The sequence below is a fragment of the Giraffa tippelskirchi genome, chromosome 8 (assembly GCF_054371585.1).
Source record: "Giraffa tippelskirchi isolate mGirTip1 chromosome 8, T2T-mGirTip1v1.2.pri, whole genome shotgun sequence".
Lineage (NCBI taxonomy): Eukaryota > Metazoa > Chordata > Mammalia > Artiodactyla > Giraffidae > Giraffa > Giraffa tippelskirchi.
The window spans coordinates 117,719,961-117,737,623 of NC_137282.1; the positions used below are offsets into that span (position 1 = coordinate 117,719,961).

The window sequence follows — 17,663 nt, forward strand, 5'->3', positions numbered from 1 at the left end:
AGATAGGCTATGCTGTATCTTAAAGACCCCTTCCTGCCAGCGAGGCGCTAGGATAAGGGTTGTTGTTTAGTCGCTCAGTCGTATCTGACTCTGCAACCCCTGGACTGTAGCCCGCCAGGCTCCTCTGTTCTTGGAATTCTCCAGGCAGTAATACTGAAGTGGATTGCCATTTCCTTCTCCAGAGGATCTTCCCCACCCACCAGGGATTGAACTCACGTCTCCTGCATTGGCAGGCAGAGTCTTCACCACTGAACCACCAGGGAAGCCCCGTGTAAAGTATGCCTCAATAAAAAAAAAAGATATTGGACAGCTTTTAAAGTGAGGTTGATCCACAGGGTTGGAGATACAGATTCTAGCACTGTGGAGTGCGAGAATCTTTGCCTTTCCAGACAGTGCACTGTTCAAAAGTCTAGTTAAAACGCTCATTGTGTCTTCTTTCACGTACTGTAGGTAAATAGGAAACACTTGGTAAAGCAGTTCTTATGGTTAAATGTTAATCTACCTACCTCCCCCTTTAAGAAAAGTCTATTTAAATTAATATTGTTACTTTAACAGGAAAAACTACTCTGGCCGACTGTCTTATATCTAGCAATGGAATCATCTCCAGCCATCTGGCAGGCAAGGTATGTTATTATATTTGATATATACTTGCATTTCAGTAAGTATTAGCAAATCTACAATGCGATGAAGCATTTGTTGTGTTCGTAAAGACCCCAAAAGTATAGAGCATAGTTCATGCATCTAAGAGACTGGCAGTCCATTTAGCAAGATAAAATAGATTGTTGAGAAGAAATTATTTCTGTATTGCTTTTATATTAGTTTATATTAATATTTTATAAGTGCAAGAATGAGTTTTTGCAGCAAGTCAGATGATAACCTGGCACGATTGTGGAAGATTTCACAGGTGGACTAGATGCTTCACAGCAGGAAATAATGTGGATAAAATGGACAAAGGCTAATTTGTGGGTTGCACTTGATTTGAGTGGAACATTTGCCTAGCAATTACTGAGAAAGGAAAATGTGCTGGTACAAAAAAATGTATCAGATTATGATGATCTTGAAGGCTGACCTGAGTACCAAAAGAAGGCTTCTGAAGTATGAGGGTCGTGAGGAAAATCGTGGTTTAGGAAATGAAATGAAAGAAACCTTTGTTTCTAGCTGGATATTGAAAGGACTTGGAATGATTTATTTGTAGTAGAAAAATAAAGATATTCCTTCCTTCAGTGAATTTAAGATATAGTCAGCAGGGTTTATCTAGTGATTGGTAATACAGAGAAGAGGAGATGGAGAAGCAAAATTGAATTTGAAAAGTAGACCTGAGATACCAAAGGAAGCATGGGGCCTTTGAGGCAGGTTGGGTCCCCAGGAAATTGGCCCAAGATACTGTCTAGAGGAGGCTTAAAAAACTGGGTGGAATAAAGTAATAAAGTGCTTTTATTTTTCCTACTTGAGAAGTTAAAACAAGTACAATAACTCTGTTGTAAGTAGATGAAATAATAAAGCATAAATTAATGAAGTAGAAAAGATCAAAGAAGCCAAATTTGTTCTTCAAAAGATGCATACAACTAAGAAATATGATACAGTAATGATGGACACGTCATTATACATTTAAAGACTGAATCCTCATGTAAACTATAGACCTTAATTGATAGTAACGTATTGATATTGGTTCATTGATTGTAACATGTACCACACTGCACACAATGTAAGATGTAAATAACAGGGAGGGAACTGTATGTAGAAGCACTTAAGAACCTCTTTACTTTCCATTTATTCTAGAAACTTAAAATTGCTCTGAAAAGAAAGTCTATTAATTTAAAAAGAATTACTAGCAATGTAGAGATTGTATGATTATCTTGCATTACAACTGATAAATGTCCAAAAACCGATCAAGGAAAAAGGAAAGGAGAAAGAAATACATGATACTAGGCAAGAAAAATGCTGTAGTTTATTTTACGGATTCCATGTTCATAATTCTTACACAGTCCTTCATGAAAAGGATGTCTAAGATAAAACATTTCATTAAGAATATTAACTGAATCTGATGTGAATTTGATTTAAAATAATCCCCTTTCCTGGTACATGTCCTAATTTTGTGGATTTCAAATAAGCTTTTTCTCCTAGTTTTATTGAGATATAATTGACATGCAGCACTCTATAAGTTTCAATTGCACAGCATAATAATTTGATTCACATACATCAAGAAATGATTACCACAGTAAGTTTAGCAAGCACCCATCATTTCTTAGAGATAACATTTAAAGAAAAGAAAAAAAGTAAAACCAGACTTGGAATGGCTGAGATGGTGCAGTAAGAAGACCTGACCTCCCATGAGGACCTCAAAATGAAAATTGTTTATAGATCAGCTGTCAATGAGGACAACCTGAGGACCAGCAGAAAAGATCATCTACAACTGAAGACATAAGAAAGGAGCCGCAGGAGGGGCAGGAAGGGCCAATATGAGGCTTAGTCAAGACGAGCACCAGTGGGCAGGTGAACCACAGCAGAAGAAGAGCCACAATGGTGGAGATTCTCTCCCAGGAGACAGGGGTCTGAGCCGCACATCAGGCTTCCCCTCCCACAGGCCTACACTGGGGCAGCTGAGCCCCCAGCATGTTTGGCTCTGCACACCAGTGGGCCTTGCTTCAGAGAGAGCCCAAGGGCTGTGGGAAGCAGAGACTTTGCCCTTAAAGGGCAGAATCAGTAGTTTGAAAGGAACCGGGGGCTGACCCTCTTACTAGTTGTGGAAAGTCTTCCAGAGAGACTGGAGGCAGCTGGGACTTAGCCTAGGGACAAGGACAATGGCACAGCCTTTTGGGAGCTCTTTCTCCACGTGGACACTGGAGCTGGTAGATGCCATTTTGAAATCTTCCCTCTAGCTTATTAGTGCCATGACTTGGCCCCTCAACCAGCAGTCAGCACCGCTCCTGGGATGCCCTAGGCCAAGCAGCTAACTGGGCAGAGACACACAGCCACCCACCAGCACACTGGCTGCCCTGGGCTCCCTAATCCCCTTGTTGCCCCAGGACCAGGCCCTGCCCAGCAGAGGGGCATGAGGCAGCCCACCCACCAGTGGATCCTGCAGCCAGCTATCAGGACCCAGACATTTCCATCAGTGGGCTGACTCCAGATCTGTCTTTGTGCCAGTTCCATACTGTCTTGATGACTGTGGCTTTGTAGTAGAGCCTGAAGTCAGGCAGGTTGATTCCTCCAGTTCCACTCTTCTTTCTCAAGATTGCTTTGGCTATTCGAGGTTTGTTTTTGTTTTGTTTTTAAATAAATTTATTTATTTTAGTTGGGGGCTAATTACTTTACAATATTGTAGTGGTTTTTGCCATACATTGACATGAATCAGCCATGGGTTTACACGTGTTCCCCATCCTGAACCCCCCTCCCACCTCCCTCCCCATCCCATACCAATTGTGAAATTATTTGTTCTAGTTCTGTGAAAAATACTGTTGGTAGCTTGATAGGGATTGAATTGAATCTATAGATTGCTTTGGGTCAGTATACTCATTTTCATTATATTGATTCTTCCAATCCATGAACACGGTATATTTCTCCATCTATTTGTGTCCTCTTTGATTTCTTTCATCAGTGTTTTATAGTTTTCTATATATAGGTCTTTTGTTTCTTTAGGTAGATGTATTCCTAAGTATTTTATTCTTTTCTTTGTAATGGTGAATGGAATTGTTTCCTTAATTTCTCTTTCTGTTTTCTCATTGTTAGTGTATAGGAATGCAAGGGATTTCTGTGTGTTAAGTTTATATCCTGCAACTTTACTATATTCATGGGTTAGCTCTAGTTATTTTCTGGTGGAGTCTTTAGCGTGTGAGATGAGTGCAGTTGTGCAATAGTTTGAGCATTCTTTTTCATTGCTTTTCTTTGGGATTGGAATGAAAACTGACCTTTTCCAGTCCTGTGGCCACTGCTGAGTTTTCCAGATTTGCTGGCATATTGAGTGCAGCACTTTCACCGCATCATCTTTTTGGATTTGAAACAGCTCAGCTAGAATTCCATCACCTCCATCAGCTCTACCCCACAGAGTGCTGTTAATAGTTTCGCTCAGTCCTGGGTGCACTGAAATACAAAGGCACCCTTTGCATACAGTTCCTAGATTAGACCTCATTTCATGGATGTCTCCGCTATCTCCAGGAGATAGTGAAGGACAAGGAAGCCTGTTGCGCTGCTTCCATGGGATTGCAAAGTGTGGGACACACCTTAGCAACTGAACAACAGCAACAACAACATGGACTTTTAATAAATGGAAGGTTGAAAACAACTACATTCTGACGTGATGAGTAAAACATGAAGGCATCCATGGGATGCTGGATTCTTTTGTGGCTATTGTGCTGATTCTGAAATCTGGCAACTCACTGCACCAATGAGATAGAATTTCTTTTTTTCTACTTTTCAGAAGCTGTATTTTCATGATTGGACCTTTCTTGAAAAAGTGCACTTTTCTTCTTCCCGGTGGATTTCTAACTAAGCATCCTTATTTTCCTGAATGATCTATTTCTATGGATGACTCTTGTCACTCTGTTACTGAGTCACAGGATTTTGCATGTGAGCCCCTGGGATATTCTTATTTTGCTTCTGCAATCTGTGTATGTGGCCACCGTGTAGCAGTGGAGAGTCTCGAGCCTGTAGTTGATGCTGTGTGCTTTGTTAGTTGGACCCTAAGGCGCTCTCCTTTCAGTAAGAATTTACTGAGTATCTGTAAGTAGATGTTTGTGAATATCTGCTTTCACTATATGTGTTTGAGAATAATCTAGTAAAATAAACATAAGTGGCTTTGAGAAAGGTATCTGTTTCCGTGGTTAACTATTTTAATAAAGATTGCTGGTGGCTTTTCCCCTCTTTAAAAAGTATGTCCCTCTTCAAGGGAAAAAAAGTTTTCCTTATAGTCTGGAGTGTTCCTTTTTATGTTAGTTGTCTATCTCTTTCTTCTATTTGGATATTTTTTATTTCACCATGTTTCACTGTACAGCTTGGTGGCGCTAAGTACATTCATGTTGGTTTTCAGCTGGGCAGGCCTCTGTCTCTGGTTTCCTCCAACCACAGCTCTGGATACTGGGTATGTTTTCTACCTACAGGGTCTCTCTTTTCTTTCTGGGGAGTTATGGCAGTACATCTAACTTACCCAGGGATGAGAGGATTTGAAACTATCTGTTTTCCTCTCTCTCAAAGAGAAGATTTTAGCCTTGCAGTGTGGTGCAGATGGTGGCTAAATGCCCATGCCCACAGGTGTTTCAAAACACAGCAGAACAGTTTTCAGAGTCAGTGCATGCATTCACTTCCTGAACCTACAGGAACAAAGCACAGTAAACTGGGTGGCTGAAACAGTAGGTGTTTATTGATCTCACAGTTTTGGAGGCTAGAAGTCCAAAATGAAGATGTGGGCAGGACGGGTTCCTTGGAAGGGATATGAAAGAGAATGTGTTCGTGCCTCTCTCCTCGCTTCTTGAATCCGTAGCTTTTCTACCTTTTCTTCACACCACTTTCCCTCTGTACGTGTCCACATCTGTGCCCAAATATCTCACTTTATATAAGTGAGACAGGCTGGGACCTGGAACCTTTTGCTGCAGTGATTGCATCCGGACACACCTCTCGTGACAAAATACAAATAAATTATATGGGGCTAAAAATAAATGTGTGCATGCACAGTTGGGGCCGATTCTGGACAAAAGATCCAAAGAGACCAAAAAGCCCAACTGCCACTTTTGAAGAGCCTGGAGCAAAACTGGGTGTCGGGAACAAGGGCAGAGTACTGAGCATGCCCCCTGCACACGTCACTACCTAAGGGGTGGGCAAACCATCTAAGTCACCCCTCCAGTCTGACCCCCTGGACACACCCCTACCCTCACCCCATTTAAGGACTGCTTCTCACCCCCTCAGGGAGCAGGGGAATCTGTTGTTTGTTCTCTCTCCCAGCGCTGCAGAAGGAGCTGCAATAAACTCTCGCCTGAATTTATTATCTGGCCTCTGATCAATTTCTATTGATCAAGGAGGCCAAGAACCCTGGTCGGTAACATAAGGACACCAGTCACACTGGGTTGGGCCCATCCTAATGACCTCATCTTAGCTTGACTAGACCTGCAAAAACCCTATTTCCAAATAAGATCATTTCTGAGGTTCTGTGAGTTTGAACTTCAACATAACTTTTTGTAGGGGATAGAGTTCAGTGTCTAACAGAAAATAAAATTTACCTATCTCATCATTCCTCTCAGTCAGAATTCCATCTCATTTTAAGCATGTGCTGTGAATCACAAAGGTAGAAACATTCGCAATTTATTTTCTCGAAAAGTGTCCAATTCATCTAATTTTTCAAATTTAACTTTTGAAATGTAATCATAGCATTCCTTTATCACTAAAATAAAACAAAAACAGCAGCAACAAAAAACTCACCTGTACCTATGTCTCTTTCATTCCTAAACGTGTTCTCTGGTTCCTTGTCTAATTTTTGTTTGTTCAAACCATCCAAAGGCTTGTCCCTGAGGTATCTAAGAACTAGATTTTAGTCTTGTTAACTCTCAGAGTTTATAAAGAATTCTATTCATGTAAATTTTAGTTTTTGTTTCTTTTCTCTTTACATGGGTTTTATCTTATATTGTATTTTTAATTTCTAGAGTTAAATTCTTAATTCATTTTCAACTTTTGTTCTCCATTAAGTGTATTTATGGCTACCAGTCCCCATACAGAAGTTCTTAATTTTGTTGTGCTATAGAGTGTTAATTTTAAACTTTATGTGTAAGCTCTTTGTATCCTGGCTAGAAAATCTTTGCTTTATTCTGGATCATAAAATTATTCTTATATATGTTTGTCTAGAAACATTACTATTTTACCTTTCACACTGAGGGCTATAATCCAACTAGAATTGATACTTGTATATGAAGTAGAATCAGTATCTTCCCCCCATGACTATCCAGTTGAGCCAAAACCATTAGGTGGAAAAGACAATCCTTTCCCCATCTATCTTAAATTCCAAATTGTGTATGTGTGGCTCTATTTTTACACTCTCCTCTGACCTATTTGTCTATATGCAGCAATACCATTGTGACTTAATTACTGTAACATTAGAACAAGTCAATATCTTGCAGTGTAATTTCTTCAGCTTTGTTCTTGAAGATTATCTTTAATATTCTTGCCTCCTTCCCTTTCCATGTCAACTTTGAAATATGCTCCTAAATTTTTATTCTGCTGATTTTGATTTGAATTGCTTTGAATCTGTAGGTCAATTTGGAGAAAATTCACCTTCCAATATCGTCTTCCAGTCCATAAATATGGTATATTCATACCTTTATTTAGTTCTTTTGAAATCCTTCTCAATAATGGTTATAATTTTCAGTGTGTATGTTTTGCATATCTTTTATTAATTTCCAAATATTTGGTTATTATTTTGATGCTATTGTAAATGTTTAAAAATTTTTTCTATTTGTTTTCTGCTGGAGAATGAAAATCTAAGTGGTTTCTATATACTGACATTATATTCTCACTGCATTCACATGTTAATACTAACAGTTGGTGAATTCTTTTGGATTATGTACATACACAGTTATGACACCCACAAATAATGAGTTTGGTTTCTTCTTTCCCAGTTGTTGTATCCTTTAAAGAAATTTTCTTGCGTTGCTGTTGTTGCTCACTCACTGAGTCGTGTCCTGCTCTTTGAGACCCCGTGACTGCAGGCAGCACGCCCGGCTCCCCCGTCCTTCCCTGCTTCGTGGAGTTTGCTGAGATTCATGTCCACTGAGTCGGTGATGCTGTCCAACCATCTCATCCTCTGCCACCCTCTTTTCCTCCTGCCCTCAGTCTTTCCCAGCACCAGGGTCTTTTCCAATGAGTTGGCTCTTTGCATCAGGTGGCAAGTATTGGAGCTTTCTTGCATTACTTGGGACATTTAGTACAATGTTCAATAGAAGTAGTGATTATGTTTTTTTCTTTCTTTCCTTTTAATATAGTGGACTACATTGATTTGGGGATGTTAAACTGATCTTACCTCCCTTTAGTAAACTTTATTGGTCATTATTTTTTATTAGAATTTATTGTCAGTATTTACTTACAAGTATTTGTTACTTTATTATTAACAAAAAGGGTTACCCTTTTATATACTACTAGTTATGATTTTAAATTATTTTTATTTATGATTTTTTTTGGTATTTATGGCCAGGACAGGTGACTTTTTTTCCTTGTAATGTCTTTGTCAGATCTTGGTGTTAATTTTATGCTAGCTTTGTAAAATACATTGAGAAATACTTCCTCTATTCTGTAACAGTTTGTGCGAGATTGCTGTTATCTAATTAGTCAGATGTTTGATTTCTTTATGTGTCAGTTTTGTTTCAAGGAACCTGTCTATTTCAACTAGCTTTTTGAAAGTTATTGACATAGTTTTTTTTTATAGTATTGTCTTATTTCTTCCATTATGTAGAGAATCTGTGGTGAGTCTCATTCCTAACATTATTTGTCCCTACTCTTTTTTTTTCCTTTAATCATTCATGTTGGAGGGCTATCAATTTTATTAAACTTTCCAGAGAAACACTGTTTGGCTTTATAAGCCACTAATATGTAATTTCATCCTCATATCATTGATGTCTGCCCTTGTCGTTATTATTACCATCTCTGTACTGTCTCTGATTTAATATGCTTTTCTTTTTCTAACTTTTTGAAATGGATGGTTAGATCAGTGATTTTTCATCCAATTTTTCCATAACGTACAATTTTAACTCTATGAATTTCTCTCAAAGCATGCCTTAAATTTCATTCCACAAAGCTTAATATGAAATCTTTTCCTTCATCATTCAGTTAAATTGTATTATAATTTTCATAGTGATATATTATTTGACTTACAATATATTTACAAGTGTAGTGTCCAAGTATGTCAGAATTTTCAAGAAATCACATCATTTTATACCTTAATTCTACTGTAGTCAGAGAACATTATACCATTTCAATGTTTTGAAATTTGTGAAAGCAATTGGTGGCAAATTTTGGAAGAGTATGGTATGAAGTCTTCTGTTGTTGGACGCAGTGTTCAACATGTATCAAATAGGTCATGTTTATTAATGGTTTTATTCAAAATTATAGCCTGACTGAATTTTATCTCCTTATTCTGTTACCACAGAAGACCTGATAAAACTACCACTATGACTGTGGAGGTGTCTATATTTTTTCTACTCTTGTCAACTCATGAATTACATATTTTGAAGCTTGGTGGTTCGGTTCACTAACGTTTAGAATCATTAGCTCTTGTAGTGACTTCACCTCTTTGTCATTGTGAAACTCTTTCTTGAAGACATCACTCCACTGGCTTCTGGCTTCCATTTATTCTGTTGAGACGTCAGCTGTCAGACTTATTTTTGTCCCTTAGAAGGTAATGTGTCTTATTTGTCTGTTTTCAACCATTTTCTCTTGGTTTTTCATCAATTTGACTATGATGTAATTAGTAACTTTCTTTTGCTTGAGCTTCATGGTGCTTCGTGAATCTAAAAATCTCTTAACTTCTTAGACTCCTTAGAAGTCTTTTCTGCCTCTGTAACCTCATCCCATCCCTGTAACTCTCCCTTCTTCTACACACATCTCCTGTCTGGAATTTTTCATCTGATAATTTTACAACTTTTTTACTGCTTTATAAATAAGTACATGAAACTTTTCTTTTTCAGTCAATTCTTATTTATATTTACTAATAAGCTTTCCTGATCATTTCATCATTACTGCTTCCTGCATCTCATTACTTTCTCGTGCATTTAGATTAGTTCCTTTTCAGTAGACCCTTAAGTAGTTTATTTTTCTAGTCTTTGAGTGGTCAAGTTTCTATCATCTTGTCTCTGAGAAACGCTTTATTTCCATAATTACTGATTGTTAATTTGATGTTAGATTGTTTATAAGCTGACAGCTGATCACTGGTTGGTGGTGAATAATTCGGTTGCAGTTCAGTTCAGTTCAGTTCAGTCGCTTAGTCGTGTCCGACTGTTTGCGACCCCCTGAACTGCAGCACGCCAGGCCTCTCTGTCCATCACCAACTCCCGGAGCCTACCCAAACCCATGTCCATCGAGTCAGTGATGCCATCCAACCATCTCATCCTCTGTCGTCCCCTTCTCCTCCTACCCCCAATCCTACCCAGCATTAGGGTCTTTTCCAATGAGTCAACTCTTCGCATGAGGTGGCCAAAGTATTGGAGTTTCAGCTTCAACATCAGTCCTTCCAATGAACACCCAGGATTGATCTCCTTTAGGATGGATTGATTGGATCTCCTTGCAGTCCAAGGGACCCTCAAGAGTCTTCTCCAACACCACAGTTCAAAAGCATCAATTCTTCGGTGCTCAGCTTTCTTCACCGTCCAACTCTCACATCCATACATGACCACCGGAAAAACCATAGACTTGACTAGACGGACTTTTGCTGGCAAAGTAATGTCTCTGCTTTTAAATATGTTATCTAGGTTGGCCATAACCTTCCTTCCAAGGAGTAAGTGTCTTTTAATTTCATGGCTGCAATCACCATCAGCAGTGATCTTGGAGCCCAAAAAAATAAAGTCTGACACTGTTTCCACTGTTTCCCCATCTATTTCCCAGGAAGTGATGGGACCAGATGCCATGATCTTAGTTTTCTGAACGTTGAGCTTTAAGCCAACTTTTTCACTCTCCTCTTTCACTTTCATCAAGAGGCTCTTTAGTTCTTCTTCACTTTCTTCCATAAGGGAGGTGTCATCTGCATATCTGAGGTTATTGATATTTCTCCCGGCAATCTTGATTCCAGCTTGTGTTTCTTCCAGCCCAGCTTTTCTCATGATGTACTCTGCATATAAGTTTAAATAAGCAGGGTGACAATATACAGCCTTGACGTACTCCTTTTCCTATTTGGAACCAGTCTGTTGTTCCCTGTCCAGTTCTAACTGTTGCTTCCTGACCTGCATACGGGTCTCAAGAGACAGGTCAAATGGTCTGGTATTCCCATCTCTTTCATAATTTTCCACAGTTTATTGTGATCCACACAGTCAAAGGCTTTGGCATAGTCAATAAAGCAGAAATAGATGTTTTTCTGGAACTCTCTTGCTTGTTTGATGATCCAGTGGATATTGGCAATTTGATCTCTGGTTCCTCTGCCTTTTCTAAAACCAGCTTGAACATCTGGAAGTTCACAGTTCATGTATTGCTGAAGCCTGGCTTGGAGAATTTTGAGCATTACTTTACTAGCATGTGAGATAAGTGCAATTGTGCTGTAGTTTGAGCATTCTTTGGCATTGCCTTTCTTTGGGATTGGAATGAAAACTGACCTTTTCCAGTCCTGTGGCCACTGCTGAGTTTTCCAAATTTGCTGGCATATCGAGTGCAGCACTTTCACAGCATCGGTTGCAGAATTCTAGATTAAAAACTGTTGTCCCTCATCATCTTAGGTGTTCGTTTACTTGTATCCATTATTGCCTGTGAGAAATCTGGTGCCATTCTGATTCTCACTCCTTTATAGGGAATCATCTTGTTTCTGATAACTTTTTGAATTTCTCTTTGTCCTTGTTGTTGCCTTCTTTTATGATGTCTGCTCAGAACTTTATGAATATTTTCAGACTGAGTACTTCTGTCTTTCCCACATTGCACCGCTCATGGGATCTTGGTTCCCTGACCTGGGATCAAACCTGCTGCACCCCTCACAGTGGAAGCTGCACCCCTCGCAGTGGAAGCACAGAGTCTTAACCACTAGATCACCACGGAAGTCCCTCTGTTCTTTCTCTTTAACTCCATGTAATACTGGCATTTCTGGTTCTGTTCCCCACAAGCTTAATCTTTGTTTTCCCTCTATTTTTCTCTTTGTGTTGCATTCCAGGACTTTTCCTCAATTCACTCATTTGTTCAGTCAGTAGAGAAGAAAAGAAAGAAGAAGGGAGAGGACTTGCTGAAATAAAATAACCTGAAAGTAAACGTATCTCTGTCTGTAGCTGCCTTCTCATGCCCAGCGGTGCACCTTCTCTCTGTTCACTAGATGCAGCAAGGCTCATATGCAAACACTGGGGGTTTGTGTACATTTTGAGTTTCTGTAATTGTGCTTTCAGAAGGATCTGCTAAAAGGTGCTTAGGGATGTTGTTATTAAAAATGTAAGATTCCCAATTATATGCCATGTTGTATGCAAACCCAGATTACATCTCAGTTCCTGTTCTCATAGAAATTAAAATCTTATGTATCAGGAAGAAAAAATGTTAAACAAACTAAAAACGCTGAAAAAATTGGCACAGATGAACTTATCTGCAAAGAAGGAATACATGGACGTAGAGAACAAACTTATAGATACCAAGCAGGGAAGAGGAGGTGGGATGAATTGGAAGACTGGGATTGACATATGTACACTACTATGTATAAAACAGGTAACTAATAGGAACTTACTGTATAGCACAGGGAACTCTACTCAGTGCTCTGTGATGACCCAAATGGGAAAGAAATCCAAAACAGGGAATATATGGACACAAATGGCTGATTCACTTTACTGTACAGTGGAAACTAACAGCATTGTGAAGCAACTATATGCCAGTTTTTTTTTTTTTTTAAGTCTGCCTACATTTTTGTGAACTCATTCACAAGCATGGAATTACCTGGAAAAATGACTCCAGGAAGAATGGTTGAAGATCTTCTGAAATCCCATTTATGACAAATTTAATTGAAATGCTATCACATCTTAACATTCTGGGAATCTTCATGTACGAGAGTGTGTTGTGATAGACACGTTTATCTACCTAGGTGACTTGTATTCACCTCATGTTGAAAGATGTGGAAGACGCTGTTTCATTGCATGCAGATATGTTATCACAGTTCTCTCTGTCCAGACCAGGTACACTGTGACCAAAGACAGCATGGTCCAGTTCTACCAGCCGATCAGCCATCAGTGGAGATAAACCGACTTCTTTCCCAGCACTGTGACATGTGGAGGAGGTGAGGCACAGGCTTTGTTCCTAAATATTCAGAGCTCAGAGTTAAAAATGACATGTTTGTGTTTTTGAAGCTGACTTTAAAGTTAGTGTGCTAATTAGAGATGTGTAACCACGCAGCATCTTACTCCACGGCCTGGGACACAGTGGGGTTAATGAACATGCATCTGCCTTATTCTTGGAAACAGTGAAAACTGGATTTAGAGAATACCCTTTCCTTTGAGCAAAGAACTGGAAACACGTTTGCATGTCTCTCATGGACCCCAAAATAAGAGCAAAGAGATAGGGAGGCTTTCAAATTCTATGTCTTTTAAAATTCTAATCCTAAAGAATTGTTTATGATTCTAATTATCCATGAGAAAAACAACAAATATCTCTTTAGTTTTAATTTATTTTCTAGCTTTCACACACAGTTAAATATATGTTTTCATTTGGACACCGAAGTTAAAAGAGACGCTTTCCATTCTGGGAGGGACATGTACAGTGGGACTCAGCTTAGCTCAGTTGACTCAGTTCTTGGGAGGAGAATAGGTTTTCTCATATCTGGATGCCCAAGGAAAGCCACAATCAGCCCTGTTGGTTGGGATTCCAACTTTCCTGGGAATCGCCTGGCTGTGAGTCCGTCACCAAAGATGATGTTGTCTGTGAGGACAGAAGGAACATGTTAGGCTCCTTTTGGAGGTTCCCCCCACATCCTGCCATTTTCTGTACACTGGCAGAATTTCAGTACATTTGCTCTTAATGTAGAAAAGCAGTCTGTCTTATTTCTTTCTCTTTTAGTTATCTGTGTACTGTGACAAAATTAAGAAGGAAGATTAATTGTCTCTCTCCCCAAATTATAAACACCTGTATGCTCTTTGTCTCCTTCTAGAAGTATGTTTCCATTTAGAACAAAGAAATTTTTCTTCGAGTTGAGAAGCTATAATTTCATTCTGTTATTATTTTGGGGAAAACACACATATAAAGCCCACAAGGAAAGCGTTACCAAAATCTAATTATATTAGTCATCGAATCTACATGATTTATGTAAATGGCATTTCAGAGTGTGGGATAATGAGGAAGACTGGTGTGCTGGTCTCCAAGTCCTTGGGTGGACTTCCCCGCTCTTGTCTGCAGTCATCTGTGTGGGACACGTGAGGTTAGTTCAGGGAAAGGACCCAGACTGGCATTGCCATCTGATGTTGCAGACTTTCTGGCAAATACTGGCCCAAGTCATATTTTATTGACTCCATTTGGATTTTTGTTCCTGTGGTTTTTCACCTTGATTTTTATAATGCATTGCCAGTCTGTCCTTCTATACTCAGCTTACATTTAAGCCACAACTTGTAGGAAGCTGTCTAGTGTTTTATAAAATCAGAATGCTCTCAGCCATTGGGCGTTTAAATGTATTTTTGGAACTTTATACCAGTTGACTAAGGCTGAGAACTTAATTTTGGACTTTTTTTTTTTCCTTCTGAAGAGCTCATTCTGGTTTTGAAAAATTACCTTTTTTAAATACTTAACATGACACTTATATAGTGACAGGAATCTTGGAATCATATCTTTCAGGAAATAGAGGCATCATCTTGTGTGTTGTTTTTTGAATTTACAGCCCTTATCCATATGGAATGTTCACTTTCCTCAGAGACTTCACAAACTGATTGGATAGAATCAGGAATAAGTCTTCATTCCTTCCTCTTTGAAGGCTTATGAGGCAGGGAGAGATATAGATGGGAGGGTTTTGTTCCTCTGTATAGAAAATGCTATTTCCCCAGTTAGAAAGTTCGTTGTTGTCAGAGGTAACCTAGGTACCCCAGGGCAGGAAATGAGTAAAGTGTACTGCTGCCAAGTCGCTTTAGTCGTGTCCTACTCTGTACGACCCCATAGATGGCAGCCCACCAGACACCCTCATCCCTGGGATTCTCCAGGCAAGAATACTGGAGTGGGTTGCCATTTCCTTCTCCAAAGCATGAAAGTGAAAAGTGAAGGTAAAGCCGCTCAGTTGTGTCTGACTCTTAGTGACCCCAGGGACCACAGCCTACCAGGCTCCTCCATCCATGGGATTTTCCAGGTGAGAGTACTGGAGTGGGGTGCCATTGCCTTCTCCAAAGTGTCCTAGCAATGGAATATTATACAGAAGAGTGAAACAACAGCTCAGTACAAGGGTACTTCTCAGAAATGTAACGTTGAGTGAGGAAAAGTAGAAAACAGAAGACTATTTAAGACGCAGTATCATTTATTTAGTCAAAGCAGACATACATGAAACAACATTACAAAAGACGAATGTATATTTAACACATTAACAATAAATAGATGTCTCTGGGGGATTGTAATGGAAGAAGGGGAAATATAAGGAGACAAGAGCCTTGCCCAGTGCCATGACAACAGTAAAGAGGTATGACACTGAATAACTAACTTTCTGCACATGAGCTCCAAAAATTTTCAAAGGAGTCTATTATAACTTTCTAATCATAAGTACTAAAAACAGGGACTTCCCCGGTGGTCCAGTGGTTAGGACTTCGCCTCCAATGCAGGAGTTGCAGGTTTGATCCCTGGTTGGGGAACTAAGATCCCACATGCCTTGTGGCCAAAAAGAAAAAGAAAAAAACCAAAACATAAAACAGAAACAGTACTGTAGCAAATTCAATAAAGACTTTAAAAATAAAATGGTCCATATCAAAACAAAAATTTTTAAAAAAGTAAATGCTAAGTATAACACAAATCAGTTATAATGCAAGTTATAATGCAAGTAGTCATTCTCAATCTTGGTCACACATTTCAGTCATCTTAGGAGAACCTGAGAGTCTTTTTTAAAAAGTCTTTCTTTTTTTTCTGCTCAGTTCAGTTCAGTTCAATCACTCAGTCGTGTCTGACTGTTTGTTTGCAACTCCGTGGACTGCAGCATGCCAGGCTTTCCTGTCCATCACCAACTCCTGGGGTTTACTCAGACTCATGTCCATTGAGTCAGTGATGCCATCCAACCGTCTCATCCTCTGTCATCCCCTTCTCCTCCCACCTTCAATCTTTCGCAGCATCAGGGTCTTTTCAAATGAGTCAGTTCTTTGCATCAGGTGGCCAAAATATTGGAGTTTCAGCTTCAGCATCAGTCCTTCCAATGAGTATTCAGGGCTTATTTCCTTTAGGATTGACTGGTTGGATCTCCTTTCCGTCTCCTTTCTGACTCTCAAGAGCCTTCTCCAACACCTCAGTTCAAAAGCATCAATTCAAAAATAAAAATAAAAATAAACAAACAAAAAAAAACAAAAGCATCAATTCTTCGGTGCTCAGCTTTCTTTATAGTCCAACTCTCACATCCATACATGACTACTGGAAAAACTGATAGCTTTGACTAGACAGACCTTTGTTGGCAAAGTAATGTCTTTGCTTTTTCATATGCTGTCTAGGTTGGTCATAACTTTTCTGCTGCTGCTGTACCATATCACCCAGCCTTTGTTTAATGATTTACATTTTTAATAAAGCTTTGACACTGATGATCTTGTTCATGACCCACAGTAACTGTAAACCTAAAAGAGTTTGGGAAACTGGAAGCAGCACTCAGTCCAGTTGCCAGCTCTCCATAAGTGCTTTTGCTAAAGTGCCTTACACCCTCTTCCGATTAAGCAGTGGGCATCTGCTGCTTCTACCTTCTAGGTAGCCTGGGAATAAAGGATCGGCTGTATTTCTTAAGTTGCAATTGTGACCATGGGAACAGATAGGACCCACTCCTCCCACTTTGACCTGTGGGAATGCTGATTTCTTGACTGTAATGCTTCTGATTTCATTGGACCAGGAAGGGGACTGGGGAGCTGGTCTGTGTTAAAGGCTCCAACATGGTTCTGTTTGTTATACAACCAGGGTTGAGAACCACTGAGTTGAGTTTCTTAAAGAAGAAAGAAAAAAATGTGTGGCAAGTGATGACATTGCCAAGGAAATCCCAAATGGATGCAATACTCAGACACTCCTGTTCTGCCGCTTTAGGGTATCAGCTCAATTCTGCTGAATGTGTGGATATCCGCTTGAAGAGGGTGGTTCCTGACCATTATTGCCATTACTACCCTGAAAATGTGAAACCAAAACCCAAACTGAAGGAATGCAGCATGGATCCGTGCCCATCAAGGTTTGAATCACTGCCCTTTGGTACATGTATACAATGGAATATTACTCTGCTATTAAAAGTAATGCAGTTGAGTCTGTTCTAATGAGGTATATGAACCTGGAGCCTGTTGTACAGACTGAAGTAAGCCAGAAGGAGAAAGACAGATATCATATATTAACACATATATATGAAATCTAGAAAGATGATACTGATGAACCTATTTGCAGGGCAACAGTGGAGACACAGACATAGAGAAGAGACTTGTAGATGCAGTGAGGAAAGGAGAGGGTGGGATGAGTTGAGAGAGTGGCATGGAAACATACATTACCATACGTAAAACAGACAGCTGGTGGGGATTTGCTGTATGACACAGGGAGCCTGTATGACACAGGCTGATTCATGTTGATGGAGGGCAGAAACCATTCCAATTTTGTAAAGCAGTTATTCTCCAGTTAAAAATTTAAAAAAGAAATCAACAGCAGCTGTGACTGATCCATCCTCATCAAGCAAAACAGTTCTGTCACATGACCTTGAACTCACCCTGGCGGCAGGTACCTGCGAACCCATTTATAACTGTGGTCAGTGGGCATGAGGCTCCCTGCTCACTCATCTGGTTCACGCTTGTGGGCTCTGTGTCCATGTGCTGTGACATTTCACTTTTTGTCACGAACCTCTC

General features: G+C 39.6%; 1 protein-coding gene across 50 annotated transcripts in view; it reads left to right on the forward strand.

The window, feature by feature from the left end:
• Positions 1 to 17,663, forward strand: part of LOC145518044 (ADAMTS-like protein 3) — a 38,401-nt gene that overhangs the window by 1,726 nt on the left and 19,012 nt on the right. For 41 of the 50 annotated variants that reach the window (XR_014062545.1, XR_014062548.1, XR_014062549.1 and 38 more), the window contains 3 exons: positions 556 to 623; positions 12,811 to 12,916; positions 16,870 to 17,008. Coding sequence is in view for 8 of the 50 variants with exons in the window: in XM_081521452.1 (XP_081377578.1) it covers positions 16,989 to 17,008 (20 nt within the window). In the remaining 42 variants the exon portion in view is untranslated. The remainder of the gene's footprint in view (positions 1 to 555; positions 624 to 12,810; positions 12,917 to 16,869; positions 17,009 to 17,663) is intronic. The other 9 variants (XR_014062544.1, XR_014062552.1, XR_014062542.1 and 6 more) reach the window with 1 other exon arrangement.